This window comes from Pithys albifrons, chromosome 8 (genome assembly GCF_047495875.1).
Source record: "Pithys albifrons albifrons isolate INPA30051 chromosome 8, PitAlb_v1, whole genome shotgun sequence".
NCBI lineage: Eukaryota > Metazoa > Chordata > Aves > Passeriformes > Thamnophilidae > Pithys > Pithys albifrons.
In genome coordinates this window covers 27,220,578-27,242,082 of record NC_092465.1, presented here as the reverse complement: position 1 = coordinate 27,242,082, position 21,505 = coordinate 27,220,578, and the positions used below count along the sequence as shown (strand labels likewise).

At 39.0% G+C, this 21,505-nt stretch overlaps 1 protein-coding gene across 1 annotated transcript in view; it reads right to left on the bottom strand.

Annotated features, from left to right (window-relative positions):
- The window catches only part of CPO (carboxypeptidase O), a 12,800-nt gene extending 282 nt beyond the window's left edge, over positions 1 to 12,518 (bottom strand). The window contains exons 1-11 of the mRNA XM_071561863.1: positions 12,398 to 12,518; positions 9,165 to 9,240; positions 8,620 to 8,744; positions 6,140 to 6,254; positions 4,987 to 5,088; positions 4,102 to 4,206; positions 3,381 to 3,491; positions 3,078 to 3,168; positions 2,292 to 2,494; positions 1,255 to 1,339; positions 1 to 51 (exon numbers count right to left, since the gene is read on the bottom strand). The exon at positions 1 to 51 is cut by the window's left edge and continues 282 nt beyond it. Of these exons, the coding sequence (XP_071417964.1) occupies positions 1 to 51; positions 1,255 to 1,339; positions 2,292 to 2,494; positions 3,078 to 3,168; positions 3,381 to 3,491; positions 4,102 to 4,206; positions 4,987 to 5,088; positions 6,140 to 6,254; positions 8,620 to 8,744; positions 9,165 to 9,240; positions 12,398 to 12,477 (1,144 nt within the window). The 5' untranslated portion in view covers positions 12,478 to 12,518. The remainder of the gene's footprint in view (positions 52 to 1,254; positions 1,340 to 2,291; positions 2,495 to 3,077; positions 3,169 to 3,380; positions 3,492 to 4,101; positions 4,207 to 4,986; positions 5,089 to 6,139; positions 6,255 to 8,619; positions 8,745 to 9,164; positions 9,241 to 12,397) is intronic.
- Between the last annotated feature and the right edge of the window lie 8,987 nt (positions 12,519 to 21,505).

The window sequence follows — 21,505 nt, the reverse complement described above, 5'->3', positions numbered from 1 at the left end:
GAGGAATGCCAATCATGTGGGTCCAGTCCCGTGAGGAGCCTGAGTTATTGTCTGTGAATTAAAAAAAAAAATAATAAAAGGGGAGATATTTGTATTAAGCACAGTTCTTATACTTCTTGCTACGGTTAATGTAAGTTTATACCAGAATCCCTGAACTAAGCGCTAACCGTATATCACTGTGACACGGAGAACAAAATTCCTGGGTACTGCAATTCTTAATTATACTGAAAGTCTTCCATGGAGTTTCCTAAGTCACACAATTCTTCATAAGATGGTATTGTTCAATAACCAGAGATGAATTTCAGGGATTCTTTGTTTTTAGAATTTAACTATGTATGAGGCACAAGGTAGATTGGCCACTTGTCTGTTCTGGTACTTCATTTCCTACATTGATACTGATTGGCATTTCTATTTATAATTATTTTTAAGCACAGTTTTTGTCAAATCTGAAATATTTCTGGCTGCTCTCTGTATTACTGTTCATCTTCTTCACTGATCTTTTTTCTGATCTATTCAGCACAAGTACAAACCCTGGCAAAACACAGTCCTCGGCAGGGGCAAGTTACCTTCTGCTTACACTGCATTGCTTATGCAGTTGGGTGACCCAGAGATTGGCTCTCAGGGACTGGAAGAGACAGACATTGGAATATGCAAACCACATGGATTCCGGAGCCAGCTACATCACTGTTCTTGCTTACTGGGAAAATATTGGGTTTACTAGGCAGCCTCTAAGGCTCTCTAGTCCTCTTTGTAAAGGCTGTCAACAAGTATTAGCTGCGATGTTGTGTTCCTGATGTGGCTATCCAGTCTATTAGGAACAAGGCTGAAACCAATATATTTCACACAGAATTGCAAGCAGCTGCCATGTGATAATGTCTGATGGAGTAAATATAGACCTGATTGGGATTTTAATTTTTTCTTGACTCCAGTGAAGACAAATAGGAGTTTTGCTGCTGACTTCAGCAGGGTCAGGATGATCTATCACCAATCTCCTTCTGTCTCCTGTGATGTATCTGAGGAATCCATGTAGGAACTAGCTTCTGATCAATGCTCCCTTCATTCCTGCAGTCAGCTTTCTCACTTATAGAGTTACCTTGTATTCTAAAGACTGCTGCTTAGATGTTCAACCAAACCAGCCCTTTAAATATTACTCAAAGGAGAAACTCAACAAAACAGTACTTGCTGATGCCTGTGACACAAGAAAGACTCTCTTTGAAAAAGAGAACAATCAAAGGGAAATGTAAAGACGCTTACATAAAATTAAAGAGGGTGGTCCTACTTTATAGCTAGTCCCATACTTTTCCTTCAGTGCAGCAGCAGCTTTCTGTCCAACTTGCATCTGGAAATTCAAAATAGCAACAGCATTGTCATCACTGGGAGTACCTTTGGCAATTATTTTGAGTGAACCAAAATTTTTGCTTCTTTCAGCTTTACATTTACGTATGATCAGCTTTAAGTTTTAATATTATCACTTCAAGTCTTAAGTGGAACCCATTACAAACATTTGAACAAATTGTTCTTGATTTTTTAAAAATGAAAATTATGTTAGAAATTTTAAAATTACTCTGCTACTAGATAGAGGTGCTATTTGCTTTGTTGTAAAGCTAGAGGGCTGTATTTTGAAGGATTAAGAGTCCATGCAGTCCATGCTGTATAGCACATTGGTACAGACTCCAGCAGTGACTGACTTCTTACTCTTGTTTTATTGCCATAGACTCTCTATCCCACCCTCTTTAGAAATTCAGCCATAGGCAAACAAAATAACTTCTCCAATGACTCATATGAAGTCCAAACCCAAATCCCTCATGCTCTTCAGGTACTGGAATTTTCCTAAATACTCATGTGAATGAACTCAAATCAGAACACTCAGAAACTGAGGGGAGAAGTAACCAAGAAGTAGGTGCTTGCTTTGTTCCCTTTCTCCCGAGAGCACGTTTGGAATATGCTTTCTGGGCACAGTCATGGCAGCCATACGTGTATAATGTGTCGGCATCCAGAAGGGCAAACTCATTCTTGTATGCAGCAAAAAACTGGTGGTCTTCTCCACTTACCTTGCATTGCATTAACCCTATGTGTAATAGTTCAGTTTTCCTGATTTCAGTTGAATGATTGGGATTTCTGAGGCAAATGAACCTTACTGATACGGCACAGGGAGCAGTTACTCTGGGAGCCAAGGCCCTCAGTAAACCTTGCTCTTCTGAAGGAAAGGCAAGAGGGCAAGTCGAGTTGTGCCACATGTTACTGTCTGTACTTGCTCTCTATAAGTGTGGAAGATGAATGCTTTGCCCTACCAGCTCTTCATTGTTACTTGGAGGTTTAGTTGTGGAACCATATGGACTGAGGATCAGCTGTCCGTAGGAGTGAATTGTTAAATAGCACACAATGTCACTCTTCTTCCTTTGGATAAACTGAGCCACAGCTCTTGTTTCAGGCTCTGATTCTGGTCCAGATCCACAGAAGACATCACTGCTGCAGTCAAAAGAAACACCAATACCTGGAGGGGAATACAAAAAGTGAATGAAAGGAGAGACATAAAAACACCAGTTCAGAGGGAACTGGGAAATTTACCTTGGAGTGTTAAAGCATGTGTTTATGTGTGCAAGGAAACTACACAGCTCAGTGGGAATTTAACATTGTGCTCTGTTGGTAGCAACTAAAATTTGCTACAAGACTGAAATATTTAGTGAATGTTTACAGGATGGCTGCAATGAAAACAATGTGACACCATGAGAGTGTGCCACCTGCCAGGGAAGCTTTGGAGTCTCCTTGCAATTCATGGCAAATGTAAATACTGACTGTTAAGTGACTAACTCCTAACATTGCTGTCTAGAGCTGATGCTTCTCCTGCAGTGAATTATAGGTATAGTTACATGAGCAGTGATTTTCTGCTCAGAAAAATAAATGCCAGTTGAAAGCCAATGAGTTAACATTTTTACAGACCAGAATTTTGTTTTTCCATATATCTTGATGACAGCAAGATGAGTATTCCTTTCTTATAGGACTTCATCTTTTTTCAGAAATTAGTTATTACCATTGCTTTACATTTGTATTCATGATCTGAAATACTTCAAACTTACTGCCCCAGGATGAATTGAAGTTTCGGTTCAGATCTGTTCCGTAGCAGTTGCCATTCTGATGTGGAGAACGGTTTTTCCTCCACATACGATCCTAAAGAAAATTAACTTCTGTTACATAATAACTCAACGATTCACGTGGCCCAGTGCAAAAACCTCTCTGCCATGAGAGGATTTGTGTGAGTAATGTCACTGTTCTCTGTTTAAATATAATTGCTATCACTAAAAGTATCAAAGTACTGAAAGTAACAAAACATGATGTGCATATCTAACTTTCATTCTTGTTCATGAATTTTCACTACTTACTGTTTCCCAGGAATAGATATAGCCATCAATATTGAGGACTGGCAAGACATAGAGGTCCAAATTCTGCAGAAATGTTCTTATCTTTGTGTCAGATTTGTAATTTTGAAGAATCTGAAAAGAAAAAGTACAGAGCACTGAGCAGATAATTTAGTGACAATCACTGGAAAGAGCTAGTTTAAAACTATCCCTGGGGAATCACTCACTCCTGGATATCACTATGGTATCCAACATCAACTTCATCTCCAGATATGTTGAGATAACTACCTTTTGTGATTAACAGGATATCCAGTGACAGTGTACTTCATATGGATACAGTCCTGTGGGTATGAGAGCTGCATGATAAGTACCCATGCGCCAGATACTGTCTGTGCACATGCAACATTGCTAGACCATAGCTTAGGTTTCTTATTTCAGGAGGACTGTGACTTTGTGATACAGAGAAGCTTGATTCAAAAGCCATTGTGGGGGAAAGAGAGGTTGCTACCAAATTTTGGAAGGCTTTGGAAACAGTTCAGCTGGAGGAATTGATACGCTAATATTGTCCTGTATCTCAAACTGTGGTTTGGACTTGGGTCTCCACAGATATCTGTACTATGTACAAATTTTGAAAATCATATTTTAACAGAAAAGCATAATTCTTGGTGCCTTTATATAGAAGAGAACTGAAGTATCCAAAGTTATATGGTTTTTTTATTATCTAAGTGGAAAAGTGAGGACTCACTTCTTTCACAAACCACTGACAGAAGGCTGGAGAGATCCATTCTCTGGCATGAATCCCACAGTCCATCCAAATTATCTTTTTGGGTTTATTTGATGGTTGACTGATCTGAAAGATTGTAAAAATAATAATTTAAAAACTGCTACATTACAATAAAATAGCCTAATGCAAAGATGTGCCTTGATATGCCATTGAGCCATCTGAGATTATTATTATTACAGACATCATTATGACAAGGTTTCCTTCCTAATAACCCCATCTCTGTAGCATCATAAGGCATGAGCTTTAAAATATCTGTTTAGCAGGAGCGTCAATAGAACAGTTAATAGAACAATTTCTTTTTTTCCTTTTTTATTTGTATTGGTCATTCACAGAATTGGTTGTTCTGAGTTAGAGGTTCTTTTTTTATTATGGTTTCGGTGTTTGTTTTTTTTTTTTAGAAAGGGAAGCACAAAAAGGCAGGGAATCTAATTTGACTCAATGATACGAACAGATTAGACAATAACTAACCCAAATACTAAGACTATGGTTTTCACTAGAGTGCCAAATAAAAAATGTCATGGAATACTCCTAGCAGAAAGGTTATATGCTGTGAAAGCTAATAAAAATAACAAAACGAAAGTCTTTATCCTCACACAGCTGTTGCTAACCTAGTTTCAGCTTGATTTGTATTTGTAAACAAGACTTAATAACAAAGCAAGCTTATGGTAATCGTGTATATCAAAGTTGGCAAATACTACCATACAGTAGAGGAGTAAAACCATCTCCTGTTATTTCAGTGAATGGGGTTGAGCACTATCCTGGGAAACATCTGAATCCTGTCTTCTCCTGTGTACTCTTTTTTTTGTTAAGATACCTTTTATTATCAAGGGAAAGGTCCTCCTTTACCTGTAGATAATACATTGGTCGATGCTCAAATGTTGTCCCCAGGAACTGTTGAGTGACCAGCTCGCTGTAGTCCTTCTGTATCTGAGCCATCCATTCATAAATCTGAAAATGTCACAGAGAATTCTTGGTGTAAAGTGGGAGTTGCCTTCTCTTTCCTGCTTCTTTTTCTGGATTAAAACATTTTCTTTTGTTTAGGCAGGCAATGTTTTCCTTGGACTCTATTTCAATCTGTGATGTCACTCACTCATGGAAGGTCTTTCACATGGCCCTGCCAAAGGCGTAGTCCTGTCTCACTGGGTGTTAAAAGGGGACATCACTGCAGTACAACACAGATACTCCACTCTGGACCTCATTCAACATGCCCATCCTATTGGGCGTCTTCCTGTTGAGTTCACCAAACATGAAGCCGCACCATCAAATCTTCAAAACAGCATTACAGTCTCCTCCCTATCAGTACTGATTTTCAACCTCTCAGTTTAGCAGCAGTCGTCCCCAATGGGCAGCTCAAACAAAATACACAAGAGGGTGTTGACTCTATTCTTTTACTTTCATTATGCAGCTGGCGGTAAGAACACCACGATGCTCTGATTTTGCCTGGGTTTACCCACTGATCTGTGAAACGTAACACCAAGAAATCTTCACTGCCCACTCTTATGACATTATTCTTTCCTGAAGCATCAAAAACCTTCCCTTAAATTACTTCTTGCTAGGGGTCTCCCATTGTTCACCTCTTCTTCCTCTGGGATTCCAGAGACCACGCAGTTATTGCACTTCACCTTTGGGTCAGCATCAAACAAACTGGAGTGTAAATGAATAAAGGCTAGCAATAATGATAGAGCATAACAGGGGAGAAAGACAGCAAACCAATTAATTGAACCCCAGAATATCATCTGCAAAACAGTGTGGCTGCTTCACAGAGCCTTTAGGTTTTAGTCAGTGGGGAACTGAGGGTTTAATCAAAATCAATGGCAAATCCATGTTCAATTCAACGAGACCAAAATTCCAGTCAAAGAGTAAGGACTGATTCTGAAAACAAGGCCAGAAAGAGGTCCACTGACATCGGGTGAGCCTTCTGCAAGCACCGAGTTACCTGCTGTGGCCTTTACAAAACATAAACAGTAAAGAACACAAGTAGAGTTGGATTCCTCTTTACCTCTTCCATTGGATGGTATTGGGTGTAGACATAACCTTCTCGGACCTGGCTGTGGCTGCTCTTCTCCCTTGGCACGCTCTGATCCACAAGTTCCTGCACATCAGGTATTAGGACTCTGAGGGGAGGGGAAGGGAAAGATAGAAAAGAAAACAGTCCCTAGGAGTTACTGCAGAACTATCATGGTGGGTATATTGTACATTTCATCAGCAAATGAAAGGGTTTAGTCTCTTCTGTTGTGGATTGCCTGGCAAAATCATCGCCTTCAGCATTATCGTTACTTTCATGTAAGACAAAGTACTGAGATTTTTCATGGGGTTTGAACAATACCATAAGAATTTCTACCAGATTTTTTTTAAGTTGTCAATTTTCTACCAAAAAAAATTTAAAGTTTAATATTTTTCTTCACCACTTGTATTTCTGAGCAAAACTTTGAAATTACCACCTTTTGGGAAAAGGAAGGGAAAGGCATAAATTTTAGATTCGTGTTTCATTGTGTTTTATTGAGACATTTTCAATTCTCAAAGACTTCACAGAAATACTCATTGCAATTGGCAAAAATCAGAACAAAATCCGTATTTCCTTCAAATGGCTCCCTTTGCTTTTAATTACAAAATTTGCTCATTAATTAGTATAACACAGGCGTGATTCCATGATCAAGGGAGTCAGTAAAACCTTTTGCATGGGTTCAGAGGACTTTGGATCACAGACTGTTCTTTCTCACTGCAATCAGCCCCTTGTAACACTGCTACAAATCTGTGCTATTGTAAATGTTTGTGATAAGACAATTGCCAAGGTAGTTTAAGCACTGTTGATCTCAAATGCTGTAAGTGCTAATAGGCTTTTCTGCTGACAGTAGCACTGATCAGCATTTCTAGAAACTGCACATAAGAAATTTTTAGGAGTAGTTACAGCTGACTTTCATTTTGAGCTTTGATTTTTATTCACATCTAAACTTCAAACTAAAATTCAGGCAGTGTAAATTCCCCTGAACTGAATCCACACACACAAAATGCCTTATCAGTGCTCTGGAGAATTGAAATCCCAGAGTTTGATACAGTCTGAATATTGATGTTCTGATTCTAATTTGTCATCTATGTCTCTATCATTATATATCTGACTGTCATGTTACCTTTCTTGCATGTCAACTGCCTTCTTAAAGGTGGTTCCTGCTTTGAATCTGTGATAGGAACTTTGACATTGTTGTACTCATCTCAACCCCTTCACAATTCCATCTTGACTATTAATTACTCATCTCTTTCTTTAGAACCCTGTGTTTGGTGGATACTCTTCTGGATCCAGTCCTGGGGAAAACAAAGTTAAGCTGCTAATTTCCAAAGTTAAGCTGCTAGATCATTGATACTGGCTCCAGATTCATATCTCTTCATCTCTGGTTGTCAAGGCATCACACTTACTTGTCAGGCAAGATGCAAGGTGTCAATATCAGCTTTAACTCAAAACAGCTTTGAAGTGGCACCAACAGTCCTTAGACTTATCTTTGATTGGTAAATGTCAGTGTATGTCCATAGGCCGTTTGTCATCAGCCCTGAATGACTATAGGATTCTTTATATTAAATATAGCTAAATTAAATTAGCTACTGCTTTCCTGAAACAGCCAGTTCCAAATGAGAATGGGACTGTGTGAGGAATAGATGTCATTTAATCCCATTTGGCTTTATAAACACTCTTTGTATCTGTATTAGATCTTCTGGTTGGAAGTAGAAGCCTGGCAATTAGTGAAGACATAGCTGAGTGTGATAAAGCACCATGGACCATTTGCAGGTCATGGCTCCCAACTGTGGGCAACTGCCATTGGATTTTTGTCCCAAGCTGGAATGTCTCTGTTTGACTGGATGGTGCCAGGAAATTCTTACCAGCCTGGAGGTGGTGTTAGGGGTAGGAAATGGCAGCTTTGAAGAAACTGGCTGAAAACTCACTTTGAAAGGGCTCTTCTCCAAACCAGAAGAGCAACAAAGGACAGGAAAGGGGAAAAGAGAGCTAGAGGCTGCTTCTCTACAGTGACACCAATTAAATATTTAGGATCTCCAAAATAGGGAGCACCCTGCATTCAAATACCTGTTTTTCAAGAACATGTTCCTGTATATAGTGGTTGTACCAAGTTTGGTTTCTTGACTTTAGATTAAAAAATTGAGTCATACATCCAAGTACCATCCTATAGCACTGAGAAAGCAACAGTAGGAAACAAGAAGGACTGGGCTGTTTTAGGTCCCAGCTCCAAATTCACAGTCCAGGATAGCTGGAAAGTGAATAAATAGGGCATAGGGAAATGTGCTTTTAAAATTCAAAGGTTATATACCATCTGTGCATTTTGCTGGTCAAGGTAAGTTGGAGGCATTTGGAACAAAATTTGGGTCCTATTGCCAGTATTTGCTGACTGTTCATTGGAAAGGACTGGGTGCTTTTGTGATAGCAAGGAAGATTGTTAGAGCCTGCCTTTTCCATTGGTGTATTAGAGGCTGTACCTGTAAGAGATAATGTGCTGATCTAAGCTGTGTTTCACCTCTTGCACCAAAGGGGCTGGGACCCTTATGTGCAGGTCTTCTCCAGCTGTGATGTCTTCAGGAATCAGGGGCTTCCATAAATCTAGCTGTGCAGAGAATTAAAAAATGCGCAAGTGAAGCTCTGTTTTCTGAATGAGAAAATATATTTAAGTTAGAGTAGCTGCATATCAATAAATGAAAGAAGTTTTCCTTCAAATTCTCCCCTAACTCTCCAGTCACCTGTTCATAGAACATGCAGCACAGGTTTAGTGTTTCTGTTGACTCAGGCACCACTTGTAAGGAGCAACACCTTCAGAGAGCCATACAAGGAAAGTAATTTCCTCACATAAATTCCTTTCGATAGTAAAAGGACAATTCCATCCTACACTCAGACAATAAAAAAGTTATGTAAAGCTTTTTCAAGTTTACTTAAACCTTTATTTCTATCCAAAGCTACATTGCACACCTGTTTTACAGCCCAAGAACCAGTTCTGCTTTTTTGGGCATGTGTGGTTATTCTTACTCACCAGTAAAGTACTGCAAAGAAGCTGAAGATGCTGGACTTGCTGATATGTTTCTGGCACAATGTGCAAAACCTGATCCCTAGAAATTCAACAGAGAAACAAGATCAGTTTTAATATCCCTTAAAGTACCCATGATTTTGTAAGCCAAAAGGAGATGTTTTGTTACGCAGAAGGAAGACGGAACATGTAACTGAGTGCTGTTCCCACAAAAATGTGTCTGAGTGATGAATTCCTGGAATGTATTAGTGACAAAGAGGACTAAGTGATGTGAGTTTTCTGTTGGGGGAGCATTAGCCACTCTGGTTTTGTGCCAGTGGCAATCTTTTATTCACCACACCAGCTTCACTGGAGCCAACTGCTCGCATGAGCCCTGGTTGCGTGTTTCTGCCTTCACAGGACCAGGGCCAAAAGGAGAGCACTGGTAATATATGATAAACTGTTTATTTGATAAGATGCCACTTTTTGTTCTCTCATTTGGAATTTGTTCAATTATTCCAGATTGATTTGGTGCTTGGCTGATCTTTTTCAGCATGCGGAAACATTAGATAGTCCAGATAAATGAACATTGCTAAGAGCTTGAGAAGTTCACAAACTGCTTGCCATGAAAATAGCCAATTTAGTCCAGAAATAGTGAATATTGTGGTGTCCAGAATTGCATATTCCTACTCAATTCACAGGAAATAAAAATTTCTGGTACAAGATCAATCACTTTATGTTTCTAGAAAAGACACACAGATCCAGTGTCTTGGCATATATTTTCATGAAGCCCCATGAAACTTTCATTTCCTGCAGGCTTAATCTGATAAAAATATTGAAAGTTTACGAGGAACAAATTAATATGGTTGGAAATGCAGAAAAAAACCCCCTCAAATCTGTATATACTATTTAAAAAATCCTTGTAATTATTTTTCTATTTTTATTTTCAGTGTTCTTTCAGATGGGCTTGTTCAGACTGACGGCAAGTGTGATGTTTCTAATGAAAGGGTTTCACTGTGAGGAATGGATGTTGGTGATTACACTGCATCACTCCAAGGTGAGATAGCAGTTATCCACTACTGTTGCAATAGAATGGGGAATGCTACAAATTTACCTATTTATTTGCAACCAACAGCTTCTGCTTTACAGTCTCATTTAGTGGCTTCTACAGGCCCTGGAGTCTTTACAGGACAAGTATCAAAAAAAGGACATTTGACATTTTAAAGTTTTCGTAACAGAAATTCATGTTGGAAAAGCCTTGTGTACCTTTTTTTAAAGCCAGGGTCATTACAGTCATTAATGTGCTCTCTCCACCTGAACTGCAACAGCCATCATTTGTGCTTCCATACAGAAATGTACAATGAGCTTAACAGACATGCAAATAGAACTCACTAATCACTCACTGTATCCCCAGAGAAATAGGAGGATCTCTCTTGAAAATGTCCCCTTTGCTGATAGAGACTTTGATAGCTAAAATGGGCAGTTTCCCACTGGTTCCAGAAATGCTGTTAACCCCTTGTCTATGGGGCAAAATACATTTCCAGTGCTAGCAACTGGTACAACAGCCATGATATTGTTGTAGTGAACTTTGTAGATGCAGGATAAACATCTTTGCTAGCAGAATAAACATCTCAACTGCAGTTCAGAGTTTATTCTCTCTAAATGCCTGGGCTTGCTTTGCTCTTTGTCTATCAGGAAGGAAAACAATATCCTATAATATCTTTCTATCCTCATTGACATTATGTCTTAATTACACCAAATCAGAGAAATTCCAGACAGTCAGATTGCTGCCAGATGGCCAGCTCTTATTTACTGATAAACCTTTCACAATAGCCACTGTGGAGACAAAGCATTTTTAATAGTAAACTAAGATTAGAAAGCACACATTCATTTATGATTATGGACTAGGTTTCTTAGTGAAGAAGTGCAAAGTCAGCCCATGTGACCACATAAGAAGTACAGTTTTTAAAATGCTATTTAAAGTTTCTTACCAATTTAAAGGGGTGCTCTCAGCACTAGCTGTGTTTCCCTGGGTGTTCATAGATTGGATATTTCCGTTAATTTGTTGAACAGAGCAAATGACAGTGAAAATGAAGTTACTAATAATTTCATCTTTGTGCAGGTGCTACTCACCCAAAGTCACACTGACCGTTCAATACTTATTTTAAATTCCATGCAAGGACTCAAAAGGTTCAGTCCTGGACAGTAATTAGGAACAAAAATGAACCCTACATGTCCAAGAGTCAGTTGAATTCTATTCAGTGGAATTAACAGACTGATGGCATCCCTAATACAAATCTAAAGACTAAATATTATCCAAGGGAAATAACACAATTTTAGTAGTGACTAGGCATGCTCTACTAGGAGATTTTCCAGGACAGCTGCTGGATAGTTATACTGTGAAGGAACTTACTTGCCATAGGTATTGCTTGGTTTTCTGTCATTTTTATAACCATATCCTGGGGATAAAATTAGTCTAGAAGCATTCAGCTCTGGACTGCTTTCTCTATTTACTTTAGAAAATCCCCTTTATAAACTTATGTGTGGATAGTGGCCTCCACACTGTGCTTCTCCCCCTCCTGCAAATCGCAGCTGCCACAACAGCAGAGTGACCTATCATTCCTTGAAAGCTGAGGATGAATGAAACAGAAACAGCTTAGGCAAACATCATCATTTTACATCACTCATTTTCTGAAGAAGTGGAACTGAGAATGGAAAATACAGCAGAACTAGAGATTTCATACGTTTCAAAAACATTCATCAGTTATAAAAACATGTGATAATCTCATTCTCTGAGTCAAGATTGGCTGGAACAACTCCTTTAGCATTTTTTGGTAATTGTTACAGGTTTCCAACAGGGTTTCACTATCTTTTTCACATAACCTGTCTTTTATTAATAGATACAATTTTGCTCAGTCATCCTCCTTGCTTTATACTTAGAAAAGACATTTTATTCCTAAAGCATCTGTTTCCAAATCTCATTGTGAAAGAGGATAAGCCAAATGAATTTCAGCTAATGGAAGCAGAGCATCCTGAGGTGCATTTGAGGGCCATTCTGTGGCTCCTACTGCTACTATATCTTTGTTGCTTTGGATTTGGTTCACTCAGTCTTCATTTCTCATGTTTATGTTTTCTTTACATATCTTACAGCTTAGTAAACCTGTCTCCATGTTTTCAGCTTGTAATTGTTATTATTCTTAGACAGTTCCTGGGAATTTCACTGCATGCACAATTCTTCATGATAGCCCATTCACACTTACCTGTCATATTGCAATTTCAAGCTGAGTTTTCCAGGAATTAGCATCCCCAGAGAAAAGATGATCCCAAGAGAAAGCCACATCTTTAGCACCCCAGTTCGGGACTATAGAGGAGAAGGATAGATCTCGACTGAACCCTTGATTTGTACAGTCATAATATATATTTAACTAGACTTACCCTGGAAGGCAACCTGCCCTTGTTGAATCATTAACTTCACTTGTAAATAGTTCTGCTTTTTCTTAATTCTTAAAGCTCTCTTCCACATCCCAAAACACAAACATGATTACCAACATTCTCACTAAACACTTTTTCTAAGAAGTAAGAAGATTTTTCTTTAGCACATCTTTCTATCTTTGGAAATTATACATAACAAAATCAGTAGTAATTGGAGGAAATGTTACCTGCAAGGTCTTCCATGGCAACTGGTGAAGATCAGCTTATAAAAATCACAGGGATGGGGAAGAACAAAAGAACAGTGGTAAAATCAGTTCCATCCTTACTCTCTTTCTTCTTGTGTTCTTGTGATTGCAACTTTATGGAACAGTTCTTTGACCATTTAACTGCAATTCTGTCATGTGTCTAACTAAAAAAGGGCATGAAAGAATAGACAACACTCCTGTAAAAGGGAAAGATGGGGACATCAGAGTCTCACCTAAATTACTTTAATTTGGGCCAGATAAATCTCTGTCCAGAGACTAACTCTACACTGCCATAAAGAGTATCTGTTTGTTATACACTCAAAACAGTGGGCTGGCTACTATCTGAAATATTTAATACCTTGTGTAGTTCCATCAAGAGTAAACATTTATAGACTACAGTTAGACATATAGAACAGTTCTTCAGAAAGAAATTGTTTCACTCATCATCTCTCTCGGATTAAAGCTCTCTCATGGTGATTTAATGAAGAAAACTGCACAGATTTTGGGTGAAGAGAGTCCAATAAGCCAGTTTGTTTGTCTACATGTGCAATGGACATGATACCATACTATAATTGTGGGACCTTTGTAATTCCTTCTCATCAAAGTATGAAATCCTCTTACATTTCTAATAATCTCTTATCAAGGAAAAAGGCAGCAGAACTGTCTCAGTATAAAAGAGGAACAGCTTAACTCAGAAGTGTGTTCTCACAAAATCAGGCTGCAGGCAAGAGAAGAATACGTTCTTCTTCATAAATCACACAAGACCCTTTCCATTTTAACCTGCTCAACAGCCTGAACCTGAAAACACTGAGTATTTCCCTCCATGTAGATTTCCAATCCACAGTGACTAACAGAAAAGATGAAAGAAGTCCATTTTATGGGATTAGAGACAGCTTTGTTTGTGAGGAATCAGAAAAACAAACTCATGTTGAAAGATCATATTGACACTCAGGACAACTGCTCAGATAATCTTTGCTTCTGTTTCCTTTGTCCACTGCTATGAGGTGGACTAATGTTTTTAAGACTTCTGCAGTTTTGCCTGTGCTATTTTAACATGCCTGGCTTTGAACTGGGGTTCAGACCACTGACAAGGGCTCAGAATCCAGTAACAAGAAAATGGAGGCATAAAGAGAAACAGAGCAAAGCACAATAAGAACTAAAAATGAACTCCAGCCCAAAGCTTACACCTTCATTTTGAAAGCAGAAGCTGTTTATTATGTGGTGACAACATTACTCCTATGATGCCAATTAGTTATGAAGGTAGATAAGGTAATTTTCCTTACTGATTGTAGAATTCAGAAGAAATGAAATTTGCTTGCTAGGTCCTTGATTCAGATTCCTTTGAAGTCTAGTGGATTTTGATGGGCTTTAGATGAAAGTCCTGTGCAAATAATCATGGACGTTCCTCTGATTTAAGAAATGGACTTGTTCTGGGATTTCAGCAGAAGATTTGTTCATAAAGGACAACACTTAATTTTGTACTTGTGCTCAGCTTGCAAACAGCACTGCTGAATTCAAAAGAAAGGCCATTAGAGACATTATTCTGCCACCAATGCAAACAAAATATCTTGGGATGAACAGTTAACTTCAACAAGCCTATTGCCCTCTTGGGCATAAATAATGTCACTCTAGTAATAAAGTCTGTTCTTTGGTCAGGTTCTTACTGGCAGCTGCTTATCTTTCCAGCAAATGTGGAAGGCAGCTTAATCCATTTACTCCCTCCTTGAAAACTGTGCACAAAAAGGCATGGGACTTTCTGGGGAGAGGAAAGGTCGTAAACATGTGGCACAAACATGCCATAGGAAATCATGTGGTGTCCTTTCTTCCAAACAAGTTTACTTTGCACTACTTCCGTATATTCTTCTCAGAGCTTCAGAGCACTTTTTTGTAGCATCAGTTTAGCCTCTCAACTGCCCTGTTAGAGAAGCAAATATTATTTCCACTACTTAAAAGATTAAGGAAAAAGGGGGGAAAAGTGGCTCCCCAAGGTGACATAGGAACACTGCTGCAGAGCCAAGAATAGAATTCAGATCTCCTGACTCCCTGTCTGGTGCTTCCTTAAATATATGACCATCTGCTCTCCTGCTGGAAGTATAGATACTATATGCTGACTCCAACAAGCTGGCTGCTAAGCCTGTTAGTTTATCCTCTTTCTATCCCATACTGATATCATCTCAAGCTAAGCTTTTGGCCTGGAGTCAAAGTGATTTCCAGTGTTTGAATGATTCGACCTGCTTGTTATTGTTTTAACCTTGCACCACACATATGCTCAGCTATTTGTGACTCACCTGCACACAGTCTGTGTAGCAACAGCCGCAAGCTACAACTGTTTTGTTTAAAGATTCCATGCAGAACAACACCACATGTTTTAAACAACTATCATATAGCAGACAGTTTGATCCTGGTAGCTGCCTGCACCCAGATTTCCTACTGAGCTGCGTGTAACTTGCAAGGACAAAGAGCTTATTAAAGAGACAAAAAATGTACACACTGGTGTTTCTCCACCAACATAAGTTCGTTGTGTTAAGCTTTGTCAGTTAACAGCTAAATCCCACACTGACTCCATTGAACTGAAAACCTCACTGAACTATATGGAATTCAGCATGATCAACATTTTTTTTTAAATCATCACTTTGATTCTGAGAAAATCATCCTCCAGCAAATCTCCTCTCCTTGCTGCAGAAAACTCACAGTATGTGTCCAAAACAGAATCATCACTCAGTAGGGTCAAAACAGTAGCCTGCTGAATAACATGCCTTAAATCCTAGTCTTCTGCTACACTGAAGAGGGGGAGAGATAATTCAGCTGTTTTACTAAAATGTGCTCTGGTTATCACTGTAGCTTTACTTGGAGGAAGAGCACAATAAATTGACAGTTCTGTTTCCAATTGTCTTTTCAGAGTAGATAACATATTCTCTAGGTATTGTCTCTTTCTATGAGTAGTAGAAGATATTTCTGTTTTTTCTGAGCAATGCTCAAAATATTCCAGTTCATTCTAGAAGATTAAATATATGGTTGTAATTCTATAGCATATGTATATTCAGCAATATGTTTTGTGGTCTGCAGTGTGGATCATTGTTCCTCTCAGTATGCCAAGTCTTCAGCTTTCACAGCTTTGTTACAGAAAGGTTTTACTGAAAGTCTCTGGACTCCATTGTGATTTGACAATGCTAACTGTTCTCAAACCTCATTAGCTCCAGCAACAATAAATGGGAGTATACTGGAAACTATGATGAGTTACAATAATTTTGTTCTAGAGTCATTTTACTGAGATTTCCTTGTTCTCTCACTCTCTCTGAAATTAAACTGAGACCACCCCATTAACCTTACATTTGGGACCTAAAAATAATCACAAGCCAGAAAGGATTCCAGCCAGCATACACTAGATTAGAATGACATTGCTAGCAAACCTTAAAATGAATTCCATTAAGCCAAAGTCGCATGTCCTGCAGAGATCATCCAGTGACACAGGATAGTTTAGTGGAATTAATTCAGTGGCTGGCACATGATCTGGTAATTTCAAGAGATAAGCATTCACAGATACTTTCAAAGATTTCTCTATAGATTTTACAGCTTTTATGCACATGCATACTCATGTATTAGAGCACAGCTGTAAATACAAGTGTGTTGTGTCAGTGTAGGGAATAACACCTGCCTTTTCTCCACAAGTTCTGTGATGCAGATTTTAAGACTGTTATTAGGGAGGAGCTTCCAGCACCCATTCAGCAAGCAGTTCCTTATGGAGGCAGGCAGAAGCAGGCTGACAAAATCTGTATTGGGTAAATTAGGCTGGCAGAGCAGCTTCCTCAGACACCATTTTCTTTAACCAGGAAAGAAAAATGTCACTATTGTATTGTCTTTCCTTAACAACAGGTGGCCTGAGTGGTTATTTTTACTTCATCCTTTAGATAGCAAAGTATCACTGCTAAGGACCTTGAGCTTTAACACACAGTCTGAATTCACAATTGTATTTATCATCTGTTACTAAAAGGTAACAAACACTTTTGGTTCACTTCTAGGAGTTAATGTTGATCACATTTACAAGGAGTTGTGCACAAAATTTGACTATCCTTATGTAAGCACCATTCCTATGGGAAATTTGTCTGCATAAGGATTGTGCAATTTAACTTTAAAAAATATTAGTAGTATATTTCAGGTGCAATGGTAAATTGCTGAACCCAAAGTCCACACATACAAGCTGCAAAATATTGCCTTGTAGTTTGATCAAAGGAAAGACTCAATTTGCTCATAGATGTTAATGTGCCTGAATCCACTATCAGAAAAAACAGTTATTTTTTCTGTCTCACCTTCTCCAGTCCTGAAAACTTCCCTTTATAAGAATACCTTCTGATGACATGATTAGAACTTATGATTTCAAAGGTATTGCTCTGGGGGAAAAGGATTTTCAGAAGTGTTTGATCCTGTACTAAAGTTCTGAGTGGGCAAGAATTAGGCAGGAATCCTTGATTTTGTGAAAAAACAAAACTTCTTGTAAAGCTTTAGCTGTCAAAGTAATACACTGTTTTAATTAGGCCTTTTAAAAGAAGATGTTATGTAACATTAGAAGCCTGGCTTGTATTTTTAAATAAAATAAATACTTTTGTATGTAAATAAATCAGTATTATTTTATTGCTACCAGCAGAACTGTAAAGGACAGCACATAAGTCTTTATTATTGCTTAGTGGTTAAAAAACAAGCTTACTGCACTGTATCCTAGAATAGCCAACATTACTTTTAATGAGTTCTATTACAAGCACTAAAATACTTCTCGATTAGATGTGAATATGCTTGCATGCAATTTCTTAAACTCAAACAATATACACTGTACATAAAGTAATTAGCTTTTGCAACTATAAAACATGTTCATATTAACCTTTGTCCTCTGTTCTATCAACAGTGACACACACACTTAGCTTTCCGTTTAGTGACAGCATCACGGAGTGTGACAGTCCTGTTTGCATGCACACAGTTATGTGCGTCCATGCGAGGTGAGTAATGCTCCAAACCCCTCAGCCACCTCAGAGTCTGTTAAAAATGCTTACAATGTCCCTGAGGAATCTCAGAGATCATTAATGAAACAACAGGACCCACCAAAAGATTTCAAAGCAGTTCTTGCATGAGCCAAACAAGTCCATTCCATGTAACTTGTAAGCCAGGTTTGAGGCCATGTATACGTATGACACGTAGTGGAAACAACTTGTATTTTGGTGTCTGATTTTGTTATAAATAATTCCTGCTAGTAGTATCTGAGGACTGGGTAGTGTCACTTTGAAGGGCTTGTTGTGACAGGGCTGGGTAGGTTTGCAGGAGGGCTGTTGAAATGGTTTGCATTGGTCTCAAGTTTTGGGGTTCTTCAGCAAAGGAAGCCAAGATTTTCTCCACTCTCGTGGCTGAACTGTTCCTACTCTTTGTACGAGAAGTGGATCTGAAACATCAGCCAGCTCTGCCTGGGAGAGTTTACAAATCCAAGCAACTCCACGTGGGGGTGTCCCCATAACACAGACAGGGAACACAGACATCCCGCTGTGCTGGAACGGTGCCCCTGCTACCAAACAAGGCATTCCTCTGAGTCATGTACTACCAAGACGGGTGTGGAACAACAGGAATCTGGTTGTGCCCCAGGGACCTCCTGAGTGACTTTCCTGTGAGCAAATAAGTAGTGGCAAGCAGGAAGCTGAACTCGGATTCCCCATGTCTCTGACTACTACCTTAGTGTCAGATAATTTTATCTTTGTTCAGAGAGTGGTTTTGATACCTTCATTGTTGTTCTCTTTTCCCCCCCTTCAACTACTGAGTTACTAGATTCAGCAAATGAATAGCAAACCTTCCACAGCAGTGGAAAGTTTGGGAAGTTCTTTATTCTGCATCAGCAGAAATCAAACCAACCTTCATCTTACTCAATACTACCTTTTGGGGGTATTACTGCCTATTGAGAAGACAGTCTTTGTGCTGACATCAGTGAGGCATTCACTGTTCTGTACTGTTCCTTGAGCCTAGACTGGTACAGAGAAAATCTCCAAACACACATGCACACACATATATTTTTGTCTACTTAACTTTTCATATATCCATAATTTTCCTTACGTTTATACAGAAGTGACCCAGACTGAAGATTCATTTAGAAGATGGTGTGTCCCTGGGACAAATCACTCATTGGCAAAATGGAGCATATACCAAACCATTATTCAACCTCTTGCCTATGCAGAAACAGTTGCAATACTTGAGAAATACACTTTAACCCTCTAACTCAAGCCCCAGTTTATATAGAATCTGATTTCTTAACAAATACCAAAGGCTTGCAATGCACTTCCAGTTCCTCTTTCCCAGTCACTTTTTGAGTGACTTGACCATCTTGAGAACAAATTGGAAGTTTCAAGAGAGTTCCTAGATGTTTTTTGTGAATGAGTGGCTGGAATATTTTGTACGCTGAGAAAGCTGGAGTTAGGGTTCAAAAATGGTTTCAGATAAGGAAATCCAAGCAAGAGAGAACCGCAGATCATCAGCTCCTTATGGAGACAGTTTGTTTTTCCAAACACTCACTGTCCTCATTCTGCATTACTTCACAAACTTATTTTTGCTCAGTTTATTTTCTGTTTGTGCAAGAACTTTCCTGACCCTTGCAACCCACATTTTTTGCCTTCCTGTTTCTTGCTATCATTTTAGATCTGTTCACACATCCTGCAATGCTTAATATGATCCTTGGGCCAGTAAAGTGTGGTATATACCTTACTCCTCTCCATGTTTTCTTTTTGATTATGTGATATATGACAATGATCTAACCTTGTCACCCTTTGGTATGTGGATAGCCTTCAGATGGCCTGGAGATTTCACAGGATGAACAGTATTTGTCAAAAGGAAAAATTACCAGATAAGCCAGCTTTATAATGGTATTTTACTGTTCTTAATAAGATTTATGAATCAAAAACTGTCTAACAGCAAGCAGCATGTAAAAAACAGGAATCATAAAAGGCAGTATCAGTTTCTTTGAGATTAGAAGGACTAGTACTGAATTCCAGTATTTCTGAGCTCAGAATGAAGGAAAGATTTGTATGCGTCTAGTTTTCAGACTTCTTTGTGGCCCAGGAATGAAATATACTTATTTCATACAAGAGTCTGAACAAATATATGGTTGCTTTCTGCAGCTAAGTCCACTGTCTTTAAGTCATAGCTATATAATTAGTCTAAGCCCTATACTTGCTTTAACAAGCTTTCAATTCACTGAAAATCCTCCCCTACTTCAGCAATTTAGTTTACTTAATAAATTACCTATTTTCACTTTACAGACAGTTGGGAACCTTGGCCCTGATACAGGTTGGATACACCCCTGAACTACCTTTAGTCAGTCAAACACCACAGCAAATGTGGGTTCTATCCATTGATAAGATACACCCATGGGCTGTGTGAAATTAAGCCATATTAAGCGTCCTTGTTCCTCACTTCTTCATTGAGAAAAAATTTCCAGCCACTGCACTTACAGTGTTCCGAGTATGAATAAAGGTTAGAAACACATGTTCCTGAGTCTGCAGGCAGACTGTGAAAATGGTAGAGAAAGATGCAGCTTGCATTTTCAGTTAGCCTCACTGGCAGGTCAGCTAAAAACATCCATTTTGTATCTGTTTTGCTTAAAAAAGGGGATTTTGCACCTTTCACAAGTGACAATCCCCACAAGCACAGGAGTAAACTAATTATTGTTGACCTTCATTGGGAGTCTCGGCTACTAATTTTAATAATGGTTCAGGAGAGGAGAATGGTATTCTAAATACAGACTGTAATGCACAGAGCAGGTGACCAGATCTGCCTTACTACATGAATTGGACACCTGAAAAACCTGGCTTTGTTTTCAGCAGCCCAGCTTTTTGGCATATGTAAAGATTCAAGAAACCCACAGCTCTGAAGCCTCTGGAAGTAGCTACATTGTGCTTGGAACTATGAATCAGTGTAGATGACATGGGAATGACATAAATTATTGAGAAAGCATAAAGCAAGACATTTTAGTAAGCACAGTGATCATTATGGCAGACAACTACACTTTCATCCTGCTTGTATTAGTTTCACCTACTCATAAGGTGCTTAACAAAGACATATATGGTGGTCAGCCAATTTAATAACATGCTATGCCATTTTGTGCCCACTGGTGACTAATTCTGTCCAGGATGCTGGCATCTAAAAGGACAGTATGCATCCCTGCCTGTGTTTTGTTCCTGAAGAGATGGGAGTTACATACCTACTACTGAGAACCTGACTGAAAAGCTTAAGCAGACAGAGGGAGCAGTTCCGCAGCCCAGGCGAGAGCCACAGCTGACACTGCACTATTGGCTTACAGGGCTCCAGCTTTTAACGGCACCAAGTGCTTTCCCAATCACAGCTCTGGCCCTCCAGCACAGAGTATTTCAGACTTCCTCCAGCCCAGGCTGGGACCATGAGTCAGCCAGCCAGCTCAGAACAACAGAATGGCACTGACCAGCCTGCTTCACAGATGAAATTGTACAGATAGTGCTTTCTTAAAGTAGCAAAGGAGAAATAACAAACTAAAGTCAAGCAGATGAACTTTGCTCTCATTTTTAAGTTTTACGATTGCATCAAATCTGTTTTCCTCTATGTGCTGTATTTCAGAGACCAAAATACTGAACAGCTCTCACTGCTTTTTATGCCAGACGGGTGGTGACAATGCTGCTTTGGTTGCACTGCTTC